Source organism: Alosa pseudoharengus, unplaced genomic scaffold (assembly GCF_046254945.1).
Source record: "Alosa pseudoharengus isolate Yale_2024_CS ecotype anadromous, Long Island Sound unplaced genomic scaffold, YU_APseudo_1.1 YU_APseudo_1.1_scf_7, whole genome shotgun sequence".
In the NCBI taxonomy this organism is placed as follows: domain Eukaryota; kingdom Metazoa; phylum Chordata; class Actinopteri; order Clupeiformes; family Clupeidae; genus Alosa; species Alosa pseudoharengus.
In genome coordinates this window covers 11,196,223-11,224,188 of record NW_027468859.1, presented here as the reverse complement: position 1 = coordinate 11,224,188, position 27,966 = coordinate 11,196,223, and the positions used below count along the sequence as shown (strand labels likewise).

Sequence of the window (27,966 nt, the reverse complement as noted above, 5' to 3'; positions counted from 1 at the left end):
TATACATAAAATGATGGTTGTCATTTTTTTGAAGAATGTATACTTGAGGGAAATTAGTGAAATTCACACTTCTCTATAGAGAAAATATGATACCAAGCCAAATGTGTGCATCTGCTGAAAGAAGGGTTAAAATAGCTGCCTGTGGGGCATGTGACCACTATTTTGCATTTTCATTGGTTAGTATTGAGTTGTCCAGTTCTTAAAGAGGTATTTACTTCTTTAAGGGATGTCTCATTTTATTTCAACAAGGCAAAATAGGCTATGTTGCCTAAAGGTAACACCGTATCATAGAGGGTTAAATCCAGAATGAACACAAAGGGCCCACAAATGTGGTGTGTGCTACAGAGCCTACATATCATTTAATTCTTCTCATGTGACAGTAAATAATTTGACTTTAGATTTTACTACTCTAAATATTTGTTCGATGTTATGACTTGTTCATGCATACTGAACTACTTGTTCATGCATTACGGTCCATGCCGATGTGATGTCTAACTTGTAGCCTTTTTTCCCGGTAGGTTGTTCTGGTCGAAATCGCAATGCTTTGATTATTTGTACCATGATGCAGAGGTGCTGCTCCTAAACTATCCCATCCAGTTGACCATCTGCCCTTATGCCGAAACCAGCGGTGAAGATGAGGACAGGGACAAGCATGACCAGAAAGAAATGAACTAAAGTGTACTTGTGATGTATTGTAAAACAAATCTAGCCTAATATATTCTCTAATTTATATGTGTAAATATGATATACATGTAAATATGAATGGAAACATATGTATTTTCATTACACCTTTTATTTTTGAATAATGTTATTGAAGGTTATCATTTATTTTTATTTGAAGTAAACTTGTCAATAAATTATTTTTCATGTCACTTATTTCTGTATTTTCTCTTGTTTCTAAGCTCTACAATTTATACGGCTATCATTTTGTATGCACATAAGAAACAGGTGTTATTACTAACAACTATATCCCTAATGGTTTATGTTTTTAGTTTATTTTCCCCTTTATACCATATTGTCTACTCTGTTTTTTATCATGTACCTGTTTCCACACACTCAGCTGCCAAGTTCAATCCTCTCATCAGCATAATAATGCCTGCCTGCTGCCTGCCCAACTACTGCTTGTCAGTATCGGCCCATTCAAGGGGACAGTGCCTCAGCCGACTTGAAACTCCGCCGACAGTGGCAGCACTCAGCCAGGATCGGGCTGACTGTGTTTACTGTGCTTCAGCCAACTCGGACCTCAGCCGACATTGCCAGCACTCAGCCAGAATCGGGCCGACTATGCTTGCTATCTGGGATGCCACTCCATCATAACACTGGCATTTAAGTCAGATTTAACCACATGGACGCACGAAAGAAACGTCACCAACACGCCCTCTCACTAGGTGTGAATTTTAACCGCATGTTCTACGCCTCGTTCAGACACAGCACATTTACATAATGTCCGGAGGAAATACTAGGTCGGGGGTAGTATAAACACCGGGTGAATTCGGACTTCCATATGACCGGTTATGTCGTTCAGATATACGGCCCACCCGTTTAACATCGGCAGAACCTCCGGTCTTACACGTATGTCTGAAAGCGCTTTCTGTCTGAGTCTGCCCCGTGGTCACGGTCTGTCGGACCAGTCCCTCCGTCCAGTCCCCCTCCGCCCACCCTGGTTGGACTTTTCAGGGGACGCCAGGAGGCATCCGTAGAGGGGGGGTACTGTCAGGATCTGGGACTGTTGAGTTTGTGTGCCACCCTGGTGGCCATTTTTGTGTATTGTCCTGTGTTTGTTTTTGCCTGTTCCCCATGTGCTTTGTGCTACCTGCCTGTCACCTTTCTTTGTCTCCGCCCCATCTCTTTATTTGGTCTGTGCTTCCTGTCTTGTTTGTTTTCCCTCAATTTCTGCCTCCTCACCTGTTCCCTGTTATTGTCTTGTTGGTTTTGTCCAGTCCTCTGTCTTTCTGTTAATTGGTATGTGTATTTCTACCCTCCTGTTTCTTTGTTTCCTTGTTGGATCGTCTCTTTCTCCTTGTCCAGCCCAAGTCCTGTCCCAGACAGCAAAATATATTTGGGCCAGATCTTCATTAGCATTTGGCGCAGATCCTCTAAACGGACCTGCCCCGGGGTCATTTCTTCCAACGGGCCAATACCGGAACAGGTTGGAATTACGGATCAGAGACAGATCTGGGCCAGAACTGGCCCAGTACAGTTAATATTGCCATGGCATTTGGTGCGGATCTGGCCCAGACTCATATTCTACATCTGGGGCTCATCTGGCCCTGGTCTGTGATTCATATTTAAGCTATCAGACAAAGACCCACACAATTTGTAATTTTCAAAATAGTTTTTTATTTTAAAAAGGCAAAAGAGAACGCTGTGTCCGCTAGCCTAAGTTTAGGCCTAGGCCTACAACATAACACAAACCAATATGTGAAATATAAGGCTTATGTTGATAAACAAACTCCGCTAAACGCACTGAAAGAAAATTTCATGTTAACATAGTCCGCTGCATCTAACCGGCTGATGTCCCGATGATGATGACGACGGCGCTCAGCTGTGTCGGAGGAAGATTACTGGCAGTCTGGGGAGCACTGAAAGCACAGAACAGTTGGGCGATCCTGCAGATCAGCAGGTCGGTGGACTTTGACAGCGACAGTTTGTTGTTTCGTGAGAGTTCTTCGACGTTAGCTAGGCTACTCAATCCAGACTGCAGGGCAGGCTGCTATCATGGCAGCTCGCAGGTCAGCAGCAGTTCCTTGGTAGATCTCTCGCAGAGGCTAGCTGTCCTGAGAAATATTTTCGAGCAGACGGTGAATAGCAGCGCCGTTCACGGATGGATGTCAGAGGACCAGGGCAAAAACTAGCCCAATGGACTAACGTTAAAGTTAGGCATCAACCTGCGATTCTTCCTCACTGCTCCTGTGAGACGTACAAAAAGCACACAAAGCAAAGAAACAAAGAGTAAATATTAGATTCAACATCCAAAGATTATTTATTTTATAACAGTAACGTTATAGTATGCCAACAACGCATTGCATCCCAAACCGGATAAACTGGAGGACAGCGACAATTCTTGTGGACCTTCGATAAAAGGCTTTACAGCCCAGTTTTTCCACTCTAAATCCATTTTAAACAGGCTTAAAAAACACTGGCCGTCTAAAGCTACCTGCAGTGCTACTAGCAGCAAGGCTAGCTACAGACAAATGGCTACGAATTTGTAGCTAACACACAAGGGCACGATATTAAGCGATTTTGGTGAATAATAAGCAAAGCTCACCAATTTAGCCTTAAAGCTCATGTTCACATAGTTGTGGATGCATGTTTAAAAGAACCTAGACTACAAGCTAACCGTAGCTAATACCCAGCTTGTCTGGCACGTTTCAGGTTGTCAGAATTTCAGAGTAAACTAAGTTTGTAAACTTTCATGTTTAATACAGAACAGGCCTAAATATTTAGCAGACTAAAATGACATCAACACCAGTTTACATTTAAAATGATACTTGTATAATGTACTTACCAATAATCACAAAGATGGTGCAGCCTGTCTTCCACTCTGCATAATCACATAACGTAGTTGCAGTTGCAGGTTTATGTGGGGGAAAAGTGGTCCGTTAGTTGTGGCGCGTCAGGTCTGCGCAGCTCCTGAGGATCTGGCCCACACCCGCCGGGCGGACTCAATTCAGTTGTGGCGCGTCTGGTCTGCGAAGCTGCCCCGGATAGGCGCCGCACCCGCTGGATGGACTGTCACAGTCAGAAGCTACAGACAAGTCTGGCGCAAAGTTGGTGCAGATCTGCATAGTGAGTGCGACTGCTGCGCGAATCTGCCGATTCAAAAACGGATCTGGCACAGATGTAAATGCTGTCTGGGGTGTGTTGTAAGTAAGTCTTTAATTGTTAAGTTCGTGTTAAAATTAGGGATGGGCAGAACGAGGCTTTGTGAAACAACGAAACGTTAGAAGCAATTGCGCCGGAATGTGTCGAGGTTTCGAAACAATCCGACACCCGTAACTCCATGTTAGCAAAACTAGCCACTAGATGTCACCATCACATTTTGACCGTGAAGCTCAACTGCTTCAGACGAATAATATAAATAGCCAACATCCCAGACAGCAAAATATATTTGGGCCAGATTTGGTCCAGATCTTCATTAGCATTTGGCGCAGATCCTCTAAACGGACCTGCCCCGGGGTCATTTCTTCCAACGGGCCAATACCGGAACAGGTTGGAATTACGGATCAGAGACAGATCTGGGCCAGAACTGGCCCAGTACAGTTAATATTGCCATGGCATTTGGTGCGGATCTGGCCCAGACTCATATTCTACATCTGGGGCTCATCTGGCCCTGGTCTGTGATTCATATTTAAGCTATCAGACAATTAAGACCCACACAATTTGTAATTTTCTAAATAGTTTTTTATTTTAAAAAGGCAAAAGAGAACACTGTGTCCGCTAGCCTGAGCTTAGGCCTAGGCTTACAACATAACAGAAACCAATATGTAAAATATAAGGCTTAAGCTATGTTGATAAACAAACTCCGCTAAACGCACTGAAAGAAAATGTCATGTTAACATAGTCCGTTGCATCTAACCGGCTGATGTCCCGATGATGATGACGACGGCGCTCAGCTGTGTCGGAGGAAGATTACTGGCAGTCTGGGGAGCACTGAAAGCACAGAACAGTTGGGCGATCCTGCAGATCAGCAGGTCGGTGGACTTTGACAGCGACAGTTTGTTGTTTCGTGAGAGTTCTTCGACGTTAGCTAGGCTACTCAATCCAGACTGCAGGGCAGGCTGCTATCATGGCAGCTCGCAGGTCAGCAGCAGTTCCTTGGTCGCGGCAGCGGCAGATCTCTCGCAGAGGCTAGTAGCTGTCCTGAGAAATATTTTCGAGCAGACGGTGAATAGCAGCGCCGTTCACGGATGGATGTCAGAGGACCAGGGCAAAAACTAGCCCAATGGACTAACGTTAAAGTTAGGCATCAACCTGCGATTCTTCCTCACTGCTCCTGTGAGACGTACAAAAAGCACACAAAGCAAAGAAACAAAGAGTAAATATTAGATTCAACATCCAAAGATTATTTATTTTATAACAGTAACGTTATAGTATGCCAACAACGCATTGCATCCCAAACCGGATAAACTGGAGGACAGCGACAATTCTTGTGGACCTTCGATAAAAGGCTTTACAGCCAAGTTTTTCCAATCTAAATCCATTTTAAACAGGCTTAAAAAACGCTGGCGGTCTAAAGCTACCTGCAGTGCTACTAGCAGCAAGGCTAGCGACAGACAAATGGCTACGAATTTGCAGCTAACACACAATGGACACGATATTAAGCGATTTTGGTGAATAATAAGCAAAGCTCACCAATTTAGCCTTAAAGCTCATGTTCACATAGTTGTGGATGCATGTTTAAAAGAACCTAGACTACAAGCTAACCGTAGCTACTACCCAGCTTGTCTGGCACGTTTCAGGTTGTCAGAATTTCAGAGTAAACTAAGTTTGTAAACTTTCATGTTTAATACAGAACAGGCCTAAATATTTAGCAGACTAAAATGACATGAACACCAGTTTACATTTAAAATGATACTTGTATAATGTACTTACCAATAATCACAAAGACGGTGCAGCCTGTCTTCCACTCTGCATAATCACATAACGTAGTTGCAGTTGCAGGTTTATGTGGGGGAAAAGTGTTCCGTTAGTTGTGGCGCGTCAGGTCTGCGCAGCTCCTGAGGATCTGGCCCACACCCGCCGGGCGGACTCAATTCAGTTGTGGCGCGTCTGGTCTGCGAAGCTGCCCCGGATAGGCGCCGCACCCGCTGGATGGACTGTCACAGTCAGAAGCTACAGACAAGTCTGGCGCAAAGTTGGTGCAGATCTGCATAGTGAGTGCGACTGCTGCGCGAATCTGCCGATTCAAAAACGGATCTGGCACAGATGTAAATGCTGTCTGGGATGGAACGCAAGATTTTGTCCACAGCCACGTGGTTGAGTGGTTAACACACTTGCATTCGGCCGGAGCGTCCGGTGTTCGATTCCCTGCTGGTGCTTAGACATTTCAGACTATATGCCTTCAATATTTTTATATCTGCCAGTTAGATGTTTTGTTATTTCAGTTTCATAGTACATTATCCTTTGGAATATGCTGGAGAGGAAAATGCTACAATGGTTTTAAAATGTAGGCTATGCTTATGGCCCAGGGTTTTTTTGGGGGAACATGTTGTAGGGAAATAAAGGATACATGTGAAGCAGGTTAGACTAAACAGGTACAACATGGGAAAAATAAACACATTTTTTGTATGTCAACATACCTTTTTATTTAGGAATAACAGTTGTTCTGCCGTCTTGGCATTTAATCTTTCTTGTTTTTGAATAAACCTCCTCAGCCTTGGAAAACATTCTTTCACAAGGCACACTTGTTGCTGGCATGCACAAATATTTTTTGGCCATCACAGTTAGGTTTGGATAAACCACTCTCCTCTCCTGCCAGTATTTCAAAGGGTCAGCTGTTCTTGAAATAAAGGCATCAGTCATATATTTTTTTTTACTTCTGCTACTATCTAAATATTAACGTCACTAGACTATATCTATCTAAACTATCGCTCACTGTCTGTCTCTAGCCTGTCAACTAATCTATATCACTAACCTATCAATCACAAGAATGCACTATAAATCGCTATATCTCTATATGTCTCTTATGTCGCTATATCTCTCAAAATCTCTCTCCTCACAAAAAACCCACAAAGATAGGATGTGTTTGAATGACTTTTAATCATTCTGGGACTTTGTAATTTAGATCAAACAGGTGTTTACTCGGGTAATTGGCTCGCGCGGTAAGGCTGTGCACCTGTCCAAACCAAATTGAAACACCACGAAGCCTCACTAAGCCATGGTCACGTGACATGGGCGTTTTGAACCACACTTCGAAACACTGTTCGAAACACTTGCGTTTCGAAACGTCAGCTTCGAGCGTCACATCCCTAGTTAAAATAAATCGTGTTTTGTCCGTAATTCTGCCTGTTGGAGTCTTGCACTTGGGTCCGCCTCATATATCTATGGGTCCGCCTGCACAACCCTGACAAGGAGACAACCTTTCCTCCACCTCCTCTAGCTTGCCTGTCTACTACACCTCAGTGCTAAATTACCTACATACAACCTTACGTTGAATTTAAATTAGACTTGGCCTGAGACAAAAAGAGGGCTAGTTCTCAAATTAAGAAATATCTGAAAATAGACAATCTTTCATTGATGTTAAATTGAGCTCAATTATATATATGAATAGTGTCAGGACTTTCTGGACTGCAAAGGCCCATTCACACCAATAACTATAACGATAGCTATACATAAATATTGTTGTCGTTAATATGAATGACTACGTTCACACACAAACGATAATGACATGAAGAACGATATTGTTGGGGATCACCTTCAGAGCGATTTTCAGAACGATAAAAAGCTACTATCCAATCAGAACCCATTGAATTTTAACCGTCACATTCATTAACACAAGGAGAGACTTTGTATATCGTTGTTCAGTGTGAACGCTTTTATCGTTATGGTTATAGTTATCGTTCTTGGTGTGAATAGGCCTTAATGCTCCTTTTGGCCATGTGGAGGCCTCAGTGTGCAGGTTGACTTTGTTTTGGACGTTAATGCCTCTTTTGCCCATGTGGGTAACTCTGTGTGCCTGCTTGATTAGTCACATGTCTAATTTTCAATTAGGGAATTATGTCCACCTGAGCCTTGTTTACCTTCCTATATAAGTTGCCTGATCCTTTGTTTTGCTCAGTCTTGAATTGATACTCGATGACGGTACCTTGTAAGGTGAACGCTAGTTAAAGCGATCTGACTTCTGAGCTGTGGCCACCTACCTTTTTTTCCTGTACCTTTTTGCTACTTCTCTGTTGGATTTGAGTGATTGATTGACTGCCTGGATTTTTTTTCCCTTTGTGCCTGGATTTTGTGTGTGTGTTACTGCAGCATATAAAAAAGAACGGCAGTCCACTCCATTTCACAAATACAGGGTGTCTTGGGCAGTACATGTCCACACAGTGTCCTTATTCTGACTTGCAGGTAAGCAATTTTCTTTCTTGTATAAAAGAAAATTAATAGAATAGCATAAAACAGAATAGAACAGAATAGCATACATATAATATAATAGAACAGAATAGAATGTCTTTAATGTCAGTGCACAAATAATACAACCTAATTCACAGTGCAGTGGTGTAGACAAGGGTTAGATATATAATTGATATTAGGTAGGGGGAGACCGGGGACAGTTGCAACAGGGGATGGTTGCAACATGTCAATTTTCTCCAATCAGAAACAAGGTAGAGTGATGACACTCACACTGCATATGCTCAGTTGGATGCCCCTCCCTAGCAGAGAAAAAGCAAGAAGATTCCTGAACTGCTCCAGGATTTATTGTAAAAAAACTGTTAGGTATGAATATTTATTTTCTTGAGCTTTGTTTCTGTTAAACTGCTGTCACTGTTTTTGTGATTCAGCTGAAACTTATGATTTAAATGAGTATGTTAACTTTAAGCTACTATGGTTAGCATGTGTCAAGGTCCCCTTGTTTAGCTAGCACATGAGGTTTTATCATGGCTGACAGGAAAGGGGACAGTTGCAACAACTGTTGCAACTGTCCCCATACAGTCCCGTACAATGCATAAATATGATGATATAAAATATATATTTTTAAAAACATGTTTTACATGACTATAGTCTAAATAAAAGTGAATTGCCTCCCAAATTGTTCCATTCTTCATATGTCACTAAAGTCCTACTGTATTTTATATCAATTTCAATATTTGACATCTGCACATAAGGTCTACTCATCTAGACAAATCTATAATTGTCATCTAATCAAAGCTGGTGAATAAATAACACTAATATTATTATAACTTGCATAACTTGTATTTACATACAAAAATAATCATTTTGCTGCACTGACCTATATTGTAATATATTGTATTTTTAACATGTTGCAACCATCCCCAAACAATGTTGCAACTGTCCCCGGGCCCGGGGTCAGTTGCAACATCTGACTCCTTACATTCAAATGCAAATTGTGGAAAATGTAGATTCTGTAATTATCTTTAAATGGTTTAGACTATTAACAGACATATGAAAGTGTATTGTATAAAAAAATTGGTTTGTCTAATCCAAACCGTCTGAGTAACAGAGCCAAATGCAAAAAGTGTTGCAACTGTCCCCGGTCTCCCCTAAATAAATAATTGATATTAAAGATGATGACTAGCTAAATGAATAAACATGGATCTTTTAACACTGATGAGTGTTAAAAACATTATTGCACTTGGGAGTCCCTTATTGTACACTAAGAGCACAATAAAAAAAATCTTATTTTGTCATTGCTCATTTGTTAAGCTCAAGTAAGGGTAGTGTAAAAGCCTTAATATTCTAGAGTGTACCAGAATATTACTCATAGACTGATATATTTACAATGTAACAAGAACAGTAATGTAGTGTAATTTTACTTCTGTTACTTGTGTTTCATATACCGGCATCTCAAATGATCATGTAGGCCTAAATAATCGTGCAACGCCCAGTTCTTTCCATATATTAGAAAGACCATTCTTATAGATTACTTTTATCTCCCCCACAGAGTATCTGAGATTTCACCTGCCTTTCACCATGATCCTGCTGGTATGAAATCCATCCCCTCTTTTTCCAATAGTCTTGCAATACACCAGTAGAAATATATTTTAAGTCCGGCAAGTTTTTCATTATTACAATAATCAAGTAAGAGTAGAGTTTTTGTTACACGTCACATAGACAATATTGTGATGTGTTTGTATTTCAATTTGTATTGTATTTGTATTGTATTTTGTTTTTTTAACCAATCCAAATACAGCATAGCATCCCAAAACAAATCATTGCGACCATAGCAGGCCAAATAAGCCTTTTACTATGGTATTGGTGAAGATGGTACTGCTTGGTTTTTGAAAACTGTTTATATCCCACACTGAATGTTGTTTTAAACTCAGGTGATGATTTTGTTTGGTTCCAGGTAGTGTGTGCGTTGGTTGCCGTTTCTTTGGCACAAATAAAACCTCTGCCGGAACTGATCAAGCCTTCATGTATGTATCGTATACCACCATGGTATGATCTATGCCTAAAAGAAAGTTGGTCTGCAATGTGGTCCTGCTGAAAGTAGTAAAAAGAAAATGACTTTCATTTTACTTTTGGATATGTAGTCAATTAATGAATGCCTTTTCACATATAATGGGTTATTCAATTACATAAAGTACTTCAAATGGAACCATGGGGAACACCAAAAATGTTTTCTCAACCTACCAATCATTCCACCGTTAGTGTTGTTTATATTTGTGTTAACATTAATTTCTTTTCTTTCATCTTCACAGACAGTGAACACATCAGTAAGTGATAAAACATGCAGGGTGTGTGTGTGTGTGTTTGTGTAAAGTTCCACTCTCTGTACTCTGAGTGTCTGCACACTACACAGTGCATAAAACATATACAAGAGATGTGCATTTTTGTCATTGTGTGTTATTTGTTATGGTGTGTTATGGTTATGGGATTTGACAGACACTTTGGTCTCCATTAGAGTGTTGGACAGACTGGATGGACCGTGATGACCCAACTGGAACTGGAGACTGGGAGACTGTCAGTGACCTGAAAAAGGAGTACCCCAAGACCATGTGCCCCGATGCCACTGCCATCGAGGTGGCAAGTGTGGATGGCATCAGCCTGGCTGATGCAGGCAACGTGTTTTATGCGTGAGTGTTGACAAGAGCATTGTAATACAATGTATAATGTAATGTGTGTTCAAAAATACAATCATTTTCTTTGTACACCCCACCACAAATGGTTTGCTGAAAAGGGCAATGCCTTGTCTCAATTAAAAAACTATCGGAACTCCCCCTATTACCGTCGATCCTGTATTTCCGCCGTCTTATGTGTATGTGGCACTTAATATTTCTATACAAACAAAGACGGCGGACTCCTAAAGAAACGCAACCACCCACACTATAGGTGTATCTAAATTATCTATGTACCAAAAAATGACATTTTACCGTAACTCGAAGAGCTGTAAACAGTGTTGTAAGGCTGCGTGTACACAACCGCTTGGAGCTCCAGTGGCATTTTAATTTCATGACAAGAATTCTCGGTCTAACCTTTCATGTGCCATTGAAACGGCGAAGTAGGCGACCCATCAGGCCAGCACTATAACTCCGAGCGTGGTAAACAAAATCTGATATTTCAGGCGTAAATGCTCCCGTTAAGAACCAAAGCAGATATTGTTGAAATCTACAGTACACACCTATGGCTACTGAAAAATGTAAGGTTCATTTAGCAAATGTTATTTTGAAGTGTTAAAAAACATCGTTGTTTCAGAATTGATGGTGATAATTGGGGGTGTTACGATTTATTACTTGTTGCATATATATTAGCTGGTATGGGTATTCAAAATTATAAACATAAAACATAATAAACACAGTAAGAATGTTCCTTATAATATAACAAATGTTTGCTGAGCTGGCAACGATCCAGTTTAATGGTGGTTTATTTTTGGCACAGGAATGATCACATCACTGGTCTCATCTGTAAGAACGCAGATCAGAAGAGATTCTGCCGGGACTACAAAGTCCGTTTCATCTGCCACCCTCCATTCTGTGGCACAGAGAAAAGTATGTGAACCTGTAGACAACCATTCCTATTAGTCCCAGTGTCACAGGTCTGGAGGAACACTGGTCTTCCATAATAAACACAAGCAATCACAGGTAAGTAAATCAGATCTTCGGCATCAAATGCAAGAACCCAAACAGTCTTAGCAGTCAACAATAATTAGGTAACTCAGTCCTTCCACAGGCATTCCGAAATAACTTAAACTCCATAACTGAGGAAACAAGAGTTCGTACAGACCCAGTGCCGGGGCAATCCAAAAATAGTCAGAGGACAGCGTCAAGGATTATTCCAGAAGGGCAAGGGCAGAGACAGCAAGGGATATAGTCCACAAGAATCCACCATGACCAAGCACAGAAGCACAGCAAGCATGGGTTTAAGACAATGTCTTGTCTCCACCGTGGGATAGTGAGAAACGTAATTTCGATCTCTTTGTATGTCTGGAACATGTGAAGAAATTGACAATAAAGCTGACTTTGACTTTGACTTTGAAGAGGGGCACACAATGAGCTGCAGGTGATCTCCTTGATCACCTGCCACAGGGTTTCCCAGAGAGTTAGGCAGGGGCTTGCCCTGCCCTGCGCGACTGGGGTTCCCCAGGCTGGTCCCCAGGGGCTTGGTGGACCTGGCGGCCTCTCCTGGCCGACCGAGGCATGACACCCAGTCTGTGATTTTATTATAGTACACCATTTGTCAAATTCTACATTCATCTTTGTTGTCCTTGTGGTCCTCTAGCTACCCGTCTCCTGTGTTTAGATGGGACATTAGACCAAATAAGTCACATACCATTCTAGCCAATCAACATGTTGCTCTACAGGTCTAGAAACATGGAGTGTATTTTCACTGGCTATTGGAAACACTTTTTTTCTGAATAGTGGATTATAACAGAAATCTTTATTTGTCCAAGGATTCTTTAAAGGGAAACTTGGCAGGATTAGCTATATTTCCCCCTGTGCTGGAGAAGTTGTGCATTATGCCATTTCAAACTGTGGGAAAAAATGACAATAAAGCACATGGATTTGTTTACATTGTAGAACAATGTGGATGTTACAAGGTAAGAAACACGAGTTTAAAGGGACACCAGGCAAGCCTGATGCTTTTTCTCTATGAAACTCCCCCTCGCTCGGTCTGAAGCCCTTTTCCTTTTCTTTGCGTCTTCCATCAAGGGTTTTCGCTGCTTCTTCGCCGGCTCTGCCATTATACACACGTTTGCAACAATCTAGCGTTTCATTAGCCTGCCTCTGTGCTGTAAACTGATCCTGCTTCGGTCGGCGGGTAGGATACACCGAACTTGCAAGTGGGATATTCTTCCTACAGGCAGTAGGGGCGGGCGAGAGCCTTCATTAATGAGTCATTTAACCATATACCGACTTCCGAAGATGATTAATTAACGTTGCCTGGTGTCCCTTTAAAACGAGTTTCTTGTTTCTCACTTCTCTTACTATAGGACGCTAGTCCCAAAGTTGCAAGGTTGGTTTTCTGCCTGGGGACGCTAGGGGGAGCGGGGAAAGTCACCATTTTCACCGGAACAGGTCATTTAACCATCCGAATGATTTCTAAACAGGTTTATTAAGTTGAAATAGTTGCCAAGTTCCACTTTAAAGGGCAGTGGATGTTTGCATTGATTCAGGGTCAATTGTTCAATTTCTTCACTGTTTTCTCGCATTTTGCTCGTAGTTTCTCTACAGAGCTCCCCCTACAGCTTCAGAATACACATTTTAAGACACACCTCGCTAGGTCAGTCTGCCGTTTCCTCTTACCCAGTTCCTCCAACAACGGTGTACTCGCTTTGTGCTTCTATTCGCCAGCTCTGCCATGACGAATGTCTGAGAAACTCTATCACTACCTTGTTATAGTGCCTGGCGTGTATGTGTGTAGTGCTGTAAAGCAATTTGTTACATCGAGAGATTGCGAGACTTCTGACTCTGAGGTTGGCGGCCAGTCAGATGAAGTGGCAAGGCTGATTTTTCCGCACACACCAGTGTCCTCCTCCAAGCTGTCTAAGGTCTCACATGAAGCCCACATACTATCCCTCTCGACTTTTTAAAGATGTTTTTACTATCATCTGCCCCCTCATTTTAGCCATAGTCATAGCTCCCTAGCAAAGGGAGTTGTCCCCTCTAGCTTTAAGCATGCTATTGTCTAACCGCTGCTAAAGAAGCCCAGCCGTGACCCTACTGACTTTAAAAATTACAGGCCAATCTAAGCTGCCCTTCATTTCCAAGATCCTAGAAAAAATGGTATTTGAACAGCTCTCGTCTTTCTTGAGCAATTTTAATATTCTGGATACATTTCTATCTGGGTTCAGGGCTCCGCACAGCACAGAGTCTGCCCTGCTAAAGCTGGTTCACCTCTTATTTGAAAGATGGAACCTTCTCAGTCAAATTAGATGGTGTCCCTCAAGGATCAATTTTAGGTCCTCTTTTATTCTCTCTCTACATACTGCCTCTTGGTTCTATCCTGCAGAAGCATAATATTCAATATAACTGCTATGCAGACGACACACAGTTGTACTTACCACTCACATCTGATGTAACTGTTTCTTCAACTAAACGGTAGTAAAACCAAAGTAATTTTATTTGGCTCTGTCACCAGTCTAAGTTATGGACTTGGTCCCCTGTCTGCCAACCTGCAGTGTGGTCAGAAATCTAGGCGTTTTATTGGACAGCTCACTTAATTTCAACAAACAAACCAGTAGTGTGGTTAAAAGCAGTTTTTATCAGCTCAGAACCATAGCTAAGGTAAAGTCCTTTTTAATCTCACAATGACCTTGAAATTCTTATCCATGCTTTTATCACCTCAAGGCTTGACTATTGTAACTCCTTATACACTGGCATGACCCAATCTAACATTGCCAGATTACAAATGGTACAAAACACAGCTGCTAGACTCAGGGCCGGGGTAAGGCAATTCTGCGCCCTGGGCGAAATAGGAATATGTCGCCCCCATATTCATAGACTGTGTGCCACTTTCGACTGTGTGCTACCTTCGCAGAAGCCCCTGGCTGCAGCGTGCAGACAGGGCCGTGGGAAGTGAGTTTTGGTTTGGGGTGCTGTAGTGGGGGGGGGGGCATAGGCTTTATTGAAATGGTAAAAAAGTTATTGTATTTTATTTAAACGCCTTTCTCTGTTAATGGACAACAGCATACTGGCATTGCATGACACACAGCACAGGCATACATCACTGTCAAGAACATTATGGCTACACTACAGAAAAAATGCGAACGCACAGATTGAAATAACCTATCTGACGCTACACTAGTAAGGTAACAAAGTTGCTGTAGCCTTGCACCGAAAACGACGGTGAACACATGAAATATAAAACTGTTGAACACCAACATTAATAAAACGTAATAATTATTGACGCTTCTGACATGGGTGTCAAAACCGGCTAAAGACCCTATCGCACAGCATATTAGACAGAACACATTGACTCAAAACATATGCATAACATAGGCCTACACAACGCAATATTTAGGCTAGCCTACATTAAATTGATCCACATATCACAAATATAGCCTACTACAACAAATGCTAACATCATAAACGCACAGTGTAGCCTTTAACCTACACTTTCAAAAAGAAAAGAGAGAACGCTCTGAGGAGGCCACTGAAACAGGCACGCAGACACAGATGAATAAGTTCATCTACCTCGCTGAAGAGAGCTCTTGTTTGTGGATGGAGCTTACTCAATATCCATGCCACCTTTCACCGTGGTGCACCGAGACTCCCCGATAACACTATGCATCATTTTAGGCTGAAGATTGAGGCGGCCCGTGTTCAGCTCCTTGGGAAACTCACGGTAATATTCAGCTACTTAATATGGCATATTGTCGTACCATAAAGCTAGCGTCATAGGATATCTCCCTCCGGTTTGTTTTGTTAATTTGTTTAGTTTTTGTTTAGATCTCCCAGGTCTAATGTAAATTTTTTTTTAGTGCATAATAGAATAATAGACAGGGGGACGGAGAGTTTATTTTTTTTCTGATCGTGAGTGGTATGACACATAAATACGCGTGCTTTCCTGCAGGGGGTGCTGCCGCACCCCCACTTCCCACGGCTATGCGTGCAGATCGGTGCTCGTCTCAATGTATGGGTGAACTAAACGTTGCTACTTTCTGGACCGCACGGAAAAAAAATAACAACTTGCCTCGCGGAAAAACGGTAGCCTACAATTAAGCAATTAGGCTTTCTAGTAACATAAGCTTATTAGGCTATTATACAGAAATAGGACTACCTATTGAATGATGCCGTGTGCATTTAACCTTCTAACACTGTTCTGGTCAAAAATGACCGATTTACACATTCCCTCTACCATAAATATGGCATTTTTCATCAGATTGCCTCAACATCGTATGATATCCTTCACAAAAGGCTTTTGAACACAGAATTAATTTGGACTACTTTCTTTGAATTTTGAGTGGTTTATTCAACGTAGAAACACTTCTTTTGTTTACGGTCAAAAATGACCGCCATAGGAAATGAATGGGAAAGAGTATAATTTTCATCCAGGAAGTAAAAGACATCTCCTTACACACACTCCTACAACTTACCACCAATGTTCCCACACACATGCATGCACACACAGAAGCGCACACACCCACACACACACACAAACACACACATAAAGTACACACACGTACACCCACTCACAGAGACACACACTCAAACACACACACAGTGTACACCCACTCACAGACGCACACACTCACAGACTCACAGACACACACACACACACACACACACAGTATATGTTGTCAGTTCATGTTGTCATGTTGCCACTTGCACGTTTGAACCACCAATGTTCGCACACATAGGCATTCACGCACATACAGAAACACACCCACACACACAAACAGACACACACACACATGTACACCCTCTCTCTCTCTCACACACACACACACACAAACACACAGTTCATGTTGTCAGTTCATGTTGCCACTTCTGCATGTGAACCACCAATGTTCGCACACACAGGCATGCACGCACACACAGAAACACCCCCCACACACACACCCACAAACACACACACACACACACACACACAAACAGTTCCTATTGTCAGTTCATGTTGTCATGTTGCTACATGTGCAGGAAAACAACCAATGTTTGCACACACATGCATGTACAGTACACACACAGAAACACTCACACCCACCCACACATGCACACGCACAAACACACGCACAAACACACACACACACACACAGTTCATGTTCTCAGTTTATGTTGTCATGCACTGTGCATGAAGAATTCGCACACATTCACACACATACAGAAACACACACACCCACACACACAAACACACATGATTTTGACACATGTAGATGTTAATGTTCTCATAAGGGTCTGTTTACAATAATGTTCTATTGAATAATACTTTTTGTCATGGTATTGGTATTTAAGAGCAGTTAAAACTGCACTCTAAACCCGAACTAGTTGTCATTACTAGAAAATTGCGTGGAAACCGATTGCCTTAAACCATTCTAGTTTTTACAAAACATAAAACTAAACATGTTTAGTTGTGTCAACTAACAACCATATGTTGATGCTGTAGACAAATTAAGCTTACATTAGTAGTCTTTACTAAAAATCTTTAGTTCACTTAACTTATTGTTTCAGAAGTTGCAGTTGTATAAAATAACTAGGTTAAAATGCATGTTAACAAATTCATTAAAATATGAACTAAGTTCTGTAGATAGGCCTATTGTTTTTTTATTTTAAGATTAGGGTACTGTATTAATTTAATTGTTTTATTAAAAATTGAAAAGAAATGAATCACAATGTATAGGAATGCCTTTTATTATTGATAAAACATGAACAAACAACATTTAAACTCATAAATATTCCACATCCACTGTAGATGAAGAACCTATAAAAAAAAAGACGAAGAACCTATAAAAAAGAACATAAGAAAACATTTTTTTAGTCCATGTTCATTTACACAGTTGAAATAAAAGTTTGTTATATCACCTATGAATGCAACAAATAAGTGAATGGACATCGGCTAACATTAGCCAAAAGCTAACCAACATGTGCTGCTATGGTTAGCTAAAACTGTCTACAGACAGAAACACCTATTTCAATGATAAAGTCTGAATTAAACTTAGTAGCACCAAGACAAGTATATTTACACGAAAACATATGTGATATTGTTATAATCTGGCATACACACCCATTGGAAGGTAGCTACCATGAGCTAACTGTCCAAAAGACTACTAGCATGCTAACAACGGAGCTAATGTTACCTTACTTTTCTCAGGTTAATGTAAGTTAATCACGTAAACAAACATTTAGCTAACTATTGGTCAAACTGAACATAATTTTCAATTTTCAATTTTCAAATTTCATCAGAATTTTAATTTTTCAACAAGTTCATCAGAAAGTTCACCCACCATTTGATGTAGTAGCCTATTTGTCACAGCAGCACGAGGCATGGAGTCATTCATCTGGACTGAGAAGCAGGAGGAATGGTTGATGGGCAGAATTTTTATTAGACCCCTCCTCTGCCTTGCAAAAACATAACATTTATCGTTGTCTCTGCTTAACATGATCAGTGCACTGTATATTTCACTTAAATAGTACAATCAACTCATTTCTTTTAGTTATGACATAGAGTTTTCACAAAACACACAAACATTAGTAGTGACCACCTAACATATTTATTACAACTAAATCTGGGTTTAGAGTGTGTCCGGTCAAATTTGACCACGAACAGTACATTAAGGGGGGTAGCAACGAACAGTGTTTAAAGGTTAAACGTGACATTAGGAATGCACTTTGCGTGTCGCTGTCTCATACCAACCTGTGATAGGACGTTATTATTGCGCAGAAACGAGGTAATTGATCCTGATTCGGTGACATGGTGAGATTCAGATTTTACCTTATTACATTGCCGCCCCCTCTGCTACGTTCCACTGCTAGCAACCTGGCGATTCAGGCTGAAGATCAGCACCCTCATCATATGTGGGAGAAAAGTTTTTCAATCTGTGCACTTTTCTGCATTCTGTAGGCTTTGAACGTCTCATACATGACTATTATTTAACCGATGAAAACTGAAAATGAATTACTTGCTGCTCCCGCATAAACCGTCTATTATTTGACAATCAATGTGTTTTCAATGTTGTAGCCTACAGCTCGCCACGCTGTGGTGCCCCTGGTAGTTTGGCTCCCACTCTCCCCTTGACCCTCCCATGAATGCATAAGCATGACACGGAAAAACGCAATTTGCCATTTTCAGCTTCCGCGACAGGCAGTTTTGCGCTTTTACCTCAGTGCGGCCTGTTTGTACATACCTCACAATGATTATACACGCATGCACGCACACAAAAGCGTTCATACATCTGGCCCTGAAAATATTGTTTCTGCCCAACAGGGCAACTCTTTATTCAACTTTGATACATGTGAAAAACCTTCACATGCACATCTTAACATGTTCATCCAACCGGGTCCGTATAGATACACTAAAACAATAACTGCTACAACACATCTGACGTTCTATTTAAACCAGATTTCCTTTCTTGTGCTCTCGTGCAGTGTGCTGGACAAAGTGGTACGATCGTGACGATCCCTCCGGTACGGGTGACTGGGAGTTGCTCACCAACCTGCATAATGCGAACCCTGGAGAGATCTGCGCCAATCCCATCGCCATTGAGAGCAGAACTGTGGACACAAACACGCCTGCGACCTTGACTGGCCAAGACTTCCTCTAGTAAGGGATTTTTTTATTTTCAAAATATAGTTATTTATTTATTTTACTACAATGTACTTCCCTTGTATATGTCAGCAAGAGTGTGAGTATTAATGTAAAATATATCTTGGAGTTTGAGTTTAAAACAGACAAACAAATAGTTGATTTTACCTAAGAAAGGCTTTTCAGGCTGTAAGTGTAAAAATGGGAAATCATCCCATTACATAGGATAAGATTAATGTCTCGCTAGTACGATGACTGGCACATATCTATACCCCCACCCCTCTCTGTACAGCTACTCTCCGACGACTGGGCTTGTATGCCAGAACGGGCCCAAACAAGACTGCCGGGACTACAAAGTCCGGTTTGGGTGTCCTTGTTGAGGAAGAACTGGCTGTTGGAAGGATGAGTCTCCCACTGAGGACCCAAGGGTTTGATTGACCATTAGTACATGCATTAAAGTGGACTTCCCACACTGGTGTAGCAGTGATCTGTGTTGATGAGATGTATTTCTGTAACAGCAATGACCGCTGTTGTTATTGTGCTGTCTTGATCATTTAAAAGTCAACAAGCATGTGAAGTAAAAATAAAAGTAGCATGGAAAAAAAAACACGTTTGTAAACCTGTTTGTTTGTTGTGTTGTGTTCAAACTTCTCAAAGAAGGCGTGTTTAATATCAGAAAGGAAACATGTATATCATCTGTTATTACGTGCGTGTAACAAGATATCAGTTGCTGTTGTGTGCATAAGTGTTAAGGGCTGTTCACACCAGGAACAATAAAGATAACTATGGCGATAAAAGCTTCCACACTGACCAACGATAGGGAGACCAAGTCTCTCCTCGTGTTGATGAATGTGATGGCTAAAATTTGATGGATTCTGATTGGCTGTCAGCTTTTTATCATTCTCAAATCACTCTGAAAGTGATCCCTAACGATATCGTTCTTCATGTTATAGTTATAGTTTATCTGTGGACATCGTCATTCATATTAGCTAGAATGATAATTATTTTGCTGTTATTGTTATAGTTAGCGTTCTTGGTGTGAACGGCCCTTAAAGATACCCTGCCACACAATCATTTTTACTTGTATTTTTTAAAATACATTAGGTCCATATGTGTTTGTGCTATGTCGTGAATGTGAAAATGAACAGCTACCTCCTCTGTCAGCTCTAGCCACTGAAAAGAAATAAGCGGAGACATCAGACCAATTGCAATAGCTCTTCAGTTTGACGTGGAATTGATTGAGCTCATTACTATTCATGAGCTCGCCCAGTTGAGACCATGCCCACAGAATTCGTCTAGCTCTAAGGATGGCTGAATGTCAACAGGCTTGTGCGCTATGCACGAATAGAACTTCAACAATGCATTTTGCCCAAGGACTCAGTGGGTAAAATTGAGTTAAGGATCAAATGGCTTTAGTTTATTTTTTGGAACAATACCACAGGCTTTGCAAAAACGTTGCTGTTGAAGCCTGTAGCAGTATAGGCTACCATTGCGGCAGTCTACGACCAGTGCCCAGTCGTAAGTAAAACGTTATTGTCAACTCAACATTTGATTGACAAAGGTCACAAGAGCAGTTTGGTCTACAAAGGGTTTGGAATGATCAAAGACTAGGGTGGTGATTAAAATGAATGTTAAAATACATACACTCTGGGATTTCTCACTACACTATGTTATACAGGTTTAATACACTTGCTAGCCTAGCAGGTTTTATGCCTATTTGGACAAGGCTAGCACTCGCAAGCCTAGCTAAGTTCATGCAATGAAGCTAAAATTAGTTGATAACAGCTACCATCGTGGCAGTCTACAACCAGTGCCCAGTCCGTAAGTAAAACGATATCATAAACTCAAGGAAGCGTTATTAGGTTTAATGCACTTGCTAGCCTAGCAGGTTTTATGCCCATTTGGACAATGCTAGCACTCGCTAGCCAAGCTAAGTTCATGCCAAATTAGTTGATAGCTGTCATGTTATGGACAAAACCGACTAGCTGTTTGCCAATTACAGTCAAGCAACTTAGCTCATTGAATATTAATGAGAAGTGGCGCAAATGGAGCGGAGTCTTCCTGCAGGCTTTTTTTATACAGCTAGAATGGCTTTAAACAAGGTAACCAAGGCATGTTTTTCACAAAAAAATTTACAGAATCCATGGTAGAACTTCAGACATACAAAGTAATGAAATAAGTGTGGCAGGGCACCTTCAATACATGCTGACTCTAGCGTGGAAACATGAAAGGGAGGTGTAACTGGCCTGTATGGGAGCATGTGATTTCTCCGTTTGAATAACAATTATGATAAAAATTTGTCTGTTTTTGTTTGCTTTTTTGTATGTTTATTTTGCTGTGTACTGATGTCATGACTCTTCGTCATGAGCACCGTGAAAACTGGCAGACAACAAACAAAACACATACCATGCATTAATATTAAGCAAGAAGACATACAAAAAATGTATAAAGAAAATACAATACATTCAAGCAATTACCGTGTACGCCTTGTACCAGCAGTAGAATCTCTGGAGCGTTGCAAACGCAGTGCACGCAAACTCATTTCAGAAGTCCTTTCCCTGACCCTAACGCTTCCAGGTCATATAAGTTCATTCAAGGTCACATGACATACACGGCTCATGAAATACAACCAAACGATAAATTGAACAAAAACAACCCAAGGACAAAATATAATCATACAGGCCTATCAACGCCAGTTACATGAGGCCACACGCAGAATTTAAATCATAAGTACATTTATTAAAGAATAAAAATGTTAAAGGAACCATATGTAAGATTGTGGCCAAAACTGGTACTGCAATCACTTTCAAATTACTGTAGACCTCCCCCCTCCCCCCTGACTTGAAGTTGCCAACCCGGATGGCGAAACACTACTGACTTGGGTGGCGCATCAGGCCAAAACACATGACATGACAAAACACAACATCAACATCAGTTGAGGGCTGCAACTTCACTTTTTAAATGACAATATCCTGGCCGGACTACTGTTGTCAGTAAGTATTTGAAATTAACATGATTTCTTAATGTCTAGTGACATATCAGGGCCATTTTATGATTAATTGAAATACATTTCTTACATATGGTTCAGTCAGATAAAACAAAAGTGTAAAGGATCATTCACACCAACGATAACTATAAACAAATATCATTCTTGTGAATATGAATGACAACGTTCACACATAAACTATAATGACATGAAGAACGATATCGTTGGGGATCACTTTCAGAGCGATTTTGAGAACGATAAAAAGCTAATAGCCAATCAGAACCCATCAAATTTTAGCTGTCACATTCATTAACAAGAGGAGAGACTTTGTTTATTATTGTTCAGTGTGGACATTTTTATCGCTATGGTTATAGTTACCGTTATCGTTCTTGGTGTAAATGACCCTTAATGCCAGTCAGTGTCTTGGGGACGTAAAGCAAAACAGAAATCAAATATCGGGAAAGGAGGAGAGAACAGCCAGAATGGGAAAAGCAGGCCTCTTACACCTGAGTACACCTTGGCTATTCACCTGCTGCAACTGAGAGGGAAAGAGACACATGGGCACACAAGATGGGTAGGGTCCAGAAAGACCTGGTAAGGTCATAACAGTAAGTGAGTGAGATTCCCATTATTGTCACACACAGGAGAACTCTGGCGATTTCTCACATAGAACTCGGTTTCTCAAGGTTACTGAGTACTGTTTGTACAAAGAAAAATGGAAACAGCTACAGTGCTACACTCTGGGGGCATGGTTTTAAAGATGCCCTGGCTGCTCTAGTTGTTGTTTTTTTACTACTTGGTGACCTGGAGAAACAGAGATCTGTGTGAAAAATCACTGGAGTTTTCCTTTAATCCTTCCACTGTCTGCTACCCAATCCTCAAGTGCTTTAAAACATGATACTGCGACTCATTTAAGCACACCCCTTGACTGTAAATAATTATCTCACTTCTTTAGTCCACTTCCAAAAAAATCTTGGATATACAGGGCTCTACACTAACATTTTTTTCCAGGTTTCCCTTGTGCGCCCAAGTTAAAAAATGTAGGAGCACAGACAAAAATGTGGGCACACAGTCAGTTCTGTACTTAACTTACACATAATCTAACATTATACTGCAGCTAACAGTTAAACATGCCAGTGCACCAATTGCGAATATTAAGAATGACTGACAACATTTAGGCTACAAGAAACAGGATTTTAAAGATCAGTGCCTACTTTATTTTCAGTCTGTTCTATTTTCCTACATTTTGTTAATGTAAAATAATATAATACATTGCCATATTTGCATTTAGCCTGTATATCAAGTATCCTGCCAAATGTAGCCTAATTTATTTATTTGTGAATCCATCTGTAGCTAATCCAAATATGCCCATGGTGACCTATCTGACTGCATACTGCCTAATACTACTACTAAAACAGTCCATTTTCTCTTCCACAAAACCCAACATAGGCTAATCAAGGATATATGTTTTATACTTTTAGTTTTTATTTGAAATATCTGCATTGATGGGGGCAGTAGGCAAACGTTAGGCCTACTTTCGTTTTGCACTTGTATTCGGTGTAAACAAACAAGCATGCGTGGAAGCCTGGAGTTGTCAGTAGCGTTCTACCTTTGAATAAAATGGGAGTATTACGGGAGGCTACTTTTGTGTCGGTTTGCTACAGCTATATTTTGCATATTGCAGCCAATACGTCAACTGGGCTAAAAGGCATGTTAGGTTACCTTTCCTTCTCTCACTGCATTCTCAGAATCTCATCCTGTTCCTCCTATATCCAATAAATTCGGTGGATAGAAGAACTAATTTCTTCAATCTTTGCATCTTGGCTGGCTAGTCTAACTTTCTGTCTTTAGCTAATTTATATGTCACACTTTCTCTTCTAAAGGATATCATTGGCCAAATTAAATTCCCTGCCTATCCATCAGACTTTGTCCCCCCTAGGCTGTTTAAATAAATTTTTGAGACTTTATAGTTTTAGTTTAGTTTTTTCATTAGTCATTCCACAGGCTCAAAGTGTTTCCTTTCAACTTCCACATGGTGGACTGTTTTGCATCAACAACCACATGAGCTGCATCTCTACTGGGTTCATCTGGTGCATCAACATGATTTCACGATATACGCAGGGGTGCTTTAGGTCATTTCTGATGCCAAATGTCAGAAAACCTCCATGTTGTGTGAGGCTCACACCCATTTTCTGCAAGCACAATCCCAGAAAGACATCATCGAGTGGGAACAGCTTCACCTTCTGGGCCGCCACATCCAGTCCCAACATAGTCTGCTGTGACATCAGATATCCACCGCCACTCGGAAAGGGTGGATAGAGCTTACCGGCTGGGTACATCTCAACAGGGACAAAGTACTTTGAGTTTCTGTCTCTGATGGGCAACTCAGGGTCGTGGATGTATCCTACAAACAGGTGATTCACAGGTTTGTGGTCTTTTAGGAACTCAACCAGATTCTCTGTGTTTACAAACACGTCATCGTCGCCCTTTAACACAAATTGCGTGCTGTTGCACATACGCGAGAACCAACTGAGGAATCCTACCTCCTTCCTGGTCAGGTTCAAGAATTTGTCCACAAAGTCCCACTGCAAGATGTCCCCATAGCGATGGCTCTCCCTCTGCAGCAGTGGCTGAGGGTCGTGACCCTGCACCAGGTCATATGAGCGGCCCATCAGGAAGACCAGCTTAACTCGTCGACCCTGGATTTTACCTGCGTTACCCCAGGTGTTCCGCACTGCAGCACGGCGGTCGACATGCATAGCTGTGGACTTCACGGCCAACAGTAGATAGAGGTCATCCTCACAAGGTGAAGGGGTCAATAGGATTGGGAATGTCCGGCAATGTCTGTAGCGTAAGAATTCCTGGTATGACTGGGGCAGGTGTGATGGAATGACCTCTGTGCTGTCATTGCCAGAGCATGGGGGGGGCACTGGTGGTGAGGGAGTGCCACTGTGAAATATGTTGGACAACAGAGGGTGTGTGTGTGTCTGGTGGAAAGGTGATGATTTGGAGTCCAGCGGGACGACCAGGTAGTGGTACCTCTTGAACATCACACAGCTGAAGAGGAAGGCCACAACACAGACCAAGGCCCTACTCCAGCAGGACTGAACTCTTGTCATCTTCATCTTTATGCTGAGAGGCAAAGCAGATGATCAGGTCAAATGAGAGAGGCAATGACAACAAAACAATTATTTCTAAGTGGCCATTACCATGACATCACATGGACGTGTTAAGCACTACTGTCAAGCAATGCACATCCAGCCGCACATCACCGTGTCCCCAGTCATACATCATTGCTCCCACCATCAGCCTAGCTTAGCAGAGGTGGCCAGATCCAACTAGCTATCTCTCAAAAGTATCGAAATAACTCCAACATTGTCCTATTTACATGTTGACTAGAATCATTACAATGTGTACAAATTTCAATCTAAAATGAGACACATGACTTTTCTAAGCATGTACAACTTAGAACTACATTCTAATTCAGGCAAAGCACTGCTAGTTGGGATTTGCTGAAGTAACACCGGATCTTTTCAGGTGCTACGTGCAAATCACTCCACCCAAGTAGTAGTTCTTTGCCTGAATGAGAACATAGAAAATCATGGTCTCATTTTACATTGGTATTTGTAGCCTATGTTGTAAGTATACCATACCTGCCAACACTCCCGTTTTTCCCGGGTTTCTCCCGTTTTTAGCCCTATCTCCCGGACCCCTCCCGGTTTGTTAATTCTCCCGGGAAACTCCCGTAATTTGCATGGCCCAAACTCCTTTATGAATCGGACCAATATGTTTGTCTAATGTTGACCAGTTGCCAGATATTGTATCAAATGCATTATATTCACACAATCCACACACACCATATACAATTTCAACCCGTTTGTCACCTTAACCTGGCAACCTATAACCCAGTTGCGCAGTCGCGTTTAAGCGAGCCGATAGACATGGCAGGTGAAGGCGGTCGCGGTGTCCCCGCAAAGAAACCGAAGTACACTTGTAAATTTCAGCAATGTTGGACGCAACAATTTACGTGTATCTTACCCAGTCATATCGACCACCTCCACGCTTTTTGTAAGGTGTGTCGTGTTGATTTTAATGTAGGCCACGGAGGGAAAAATGACATTAGTCAGCACATTAAAACACAGCGGCACCATCGCGCAGAAGAGGCCAGTAAGGGCACACAGGCGATCTCATCCTTCATCACGACAGGCAGAAAACGTGATGCAAGCCGAACTGAAGATGGCAATGTTGATAGTGCAGAAAAAAATCTAAAGAAATATCAATAAATTAAGTTATGTCTTCATAACACCCCCCATCCCCCCCCCCACCTGTCCCCCGTCGTGCCGAAGGGTCCCCGTACAAATCTCCCGGATTTTGAAAACCAAATGTTGGCAGGTATGAAGTATACAAGTCAAAACATGTAAATGTGGAACATGTTGGAGTTCTTTTATCACGTTTGGGAGCTGAAGGCTAATTGGTTCTGCCCATCTCAATGAGCTATGCTAAGCTAGGCTAACAATGACTGCGTCACACTGAGTTACTGCATGCTCAGAGACGAGACGGATATGCATCATCTTATCTAACTCTGGAGTAGACTCTGAATTAGCTAATTTCCCAAAATGTTGGCGTGTTCCTTCAATTTGTCAAGCAAATGATGGAGTACTAAAAGGTTTAAATATTTCTAAGATTGAGGTACGCATATAGTCTGTGTATGATTCGTTCATTTGATTCAATTGAGAATCCAAAATTTAAAAAAATACTTGTTATTTCATTATTTGTATATGAATGTGATACAAACCTATTACAACAACGCTTTGTTTGTCAGACTTTTGATTTTAGATCAAAAGTAGAACACTGATTTTGAGATTTATTTTTCTGATGAAATTCCTGTGAAATTTAAAATGCAAGGAAGTACAGCAGATTTCAAAGACACAGACATTTTAATAGGACACTGTATTGTAAACTATTGAAATGTTTTTATAATGTATAGTATGTTGTAAATCATTTTGGATTTGGATCTGCCAAGCAACTAAAACAATATCCATAGTCCATTAACAGAATGAAGTTCCACTACTAGAACATTGCACCTTTAGTAAGTAGATGGTTCTATAGGATGAAAATAACAAGAATGTGTAGCCCCGCAAAGCCTATCTTGGGATTCATCCACCTTTCAAATCAGTAAGAAATTACAATCAATGATAATACACATATCAGCAACATCCACCTTGTGTGTGAGAGAGAGAAATAAAGAAAGAGTCCTATAATCACTCCTCTGGTATCTAATGGAGAGTGTATGATCATTTCCTTTTGAGATAGAGTTATATGTGTCTTGGCAGGGACAGGTATCTAAGTCTCATGCCCTCACCACAGGTGTGCCTCAGGGATCAGTATTAGGACCCTTGCTTTTCTCTATTTACACCACTTCCTTAGGTGATACCATTCGCTCCCATGGATTTGACTATCACTGTTATGCAGACGACACTCAACTTTACCTGTCTTTCCCACCTGATGACTCTAGTGTTTCCCACCGGATTTCTGCATGCCTTAAGGATATTTCAGCCTGGATGAAAGATCGGCACCTTCAGCTTAATCTCTCAAAAACAGAGTTTTTGGTGTTTCCAGCTAAA

At 41.3% G+C, this 27,966-nt stretch overlaps 1 protein-coding gene and 2 long non-coding RNA genes across 3 annotated transcripts; 1 reads left to right on the top strand and 2 right to left on the bottom strand.

Annotated features, from left to right (window-relative positions):
* The first annotated feature begins 7,976 nt into the window (after positions 1-7,976).
* On the top strand, positions 7,977-10,094 carry LOC143109104 (uncharacterized). The gene is made up of 3 exons (XR_012983821.1): positions 7,977-8,064; positions 9,620-9,660; positions 10,025-10,094. It is a non-coding gene; the product is annotated as an uncharacterized LOC143109104 (long non-coding RNA).
* Positions 10,095-17,449: 7,355 nt separating this feature from the next.
* Positions 17,450-18,131, bottom strand: LOC143109447 (uncharacterized). The gene is made up of 2 exons (XR_012983862.1): positions 18,059-18,131; positions 17,450-17,558 (listed from the first exon to the last, which is right to left on the bottom strand). It is a non-coding gene; the product is annotated as an uncharacterized LOC143109447 (long non-coding RNA).
* Positions 18,132-24,323: 6,192 nt separating this feature from the next.
* On the bottom strand, positions 24,324-25,467 carry LOC143110325 (N-acetyllactosaminide beta-1,3-N-acetylglucosaminyltransferase 4-like). The gene has a single exon (XM_076273204.1). It carries the CDS (start codon positions 25,465-25,467, stop codon positions 24,364-24,366), a length of 1,104 nt encoding a protein of 367 aa, XP_076129319.1. The 3' UTR covers positions 24,324-24,363.
* Between the last annotated feature and the right edge of the window lie 2,499 nt (positions 25,468-27,966).

Excerpts from the sequence above, each read along its gene's own strand:
- LOC143110325 (XM_076273204.1), bottom strand. The coding sequence starts at position 25,467 with ATGAAGATGACAAGAGTTCAGTCCTGCTGGAGTAGGGCCTTGGTCTGT.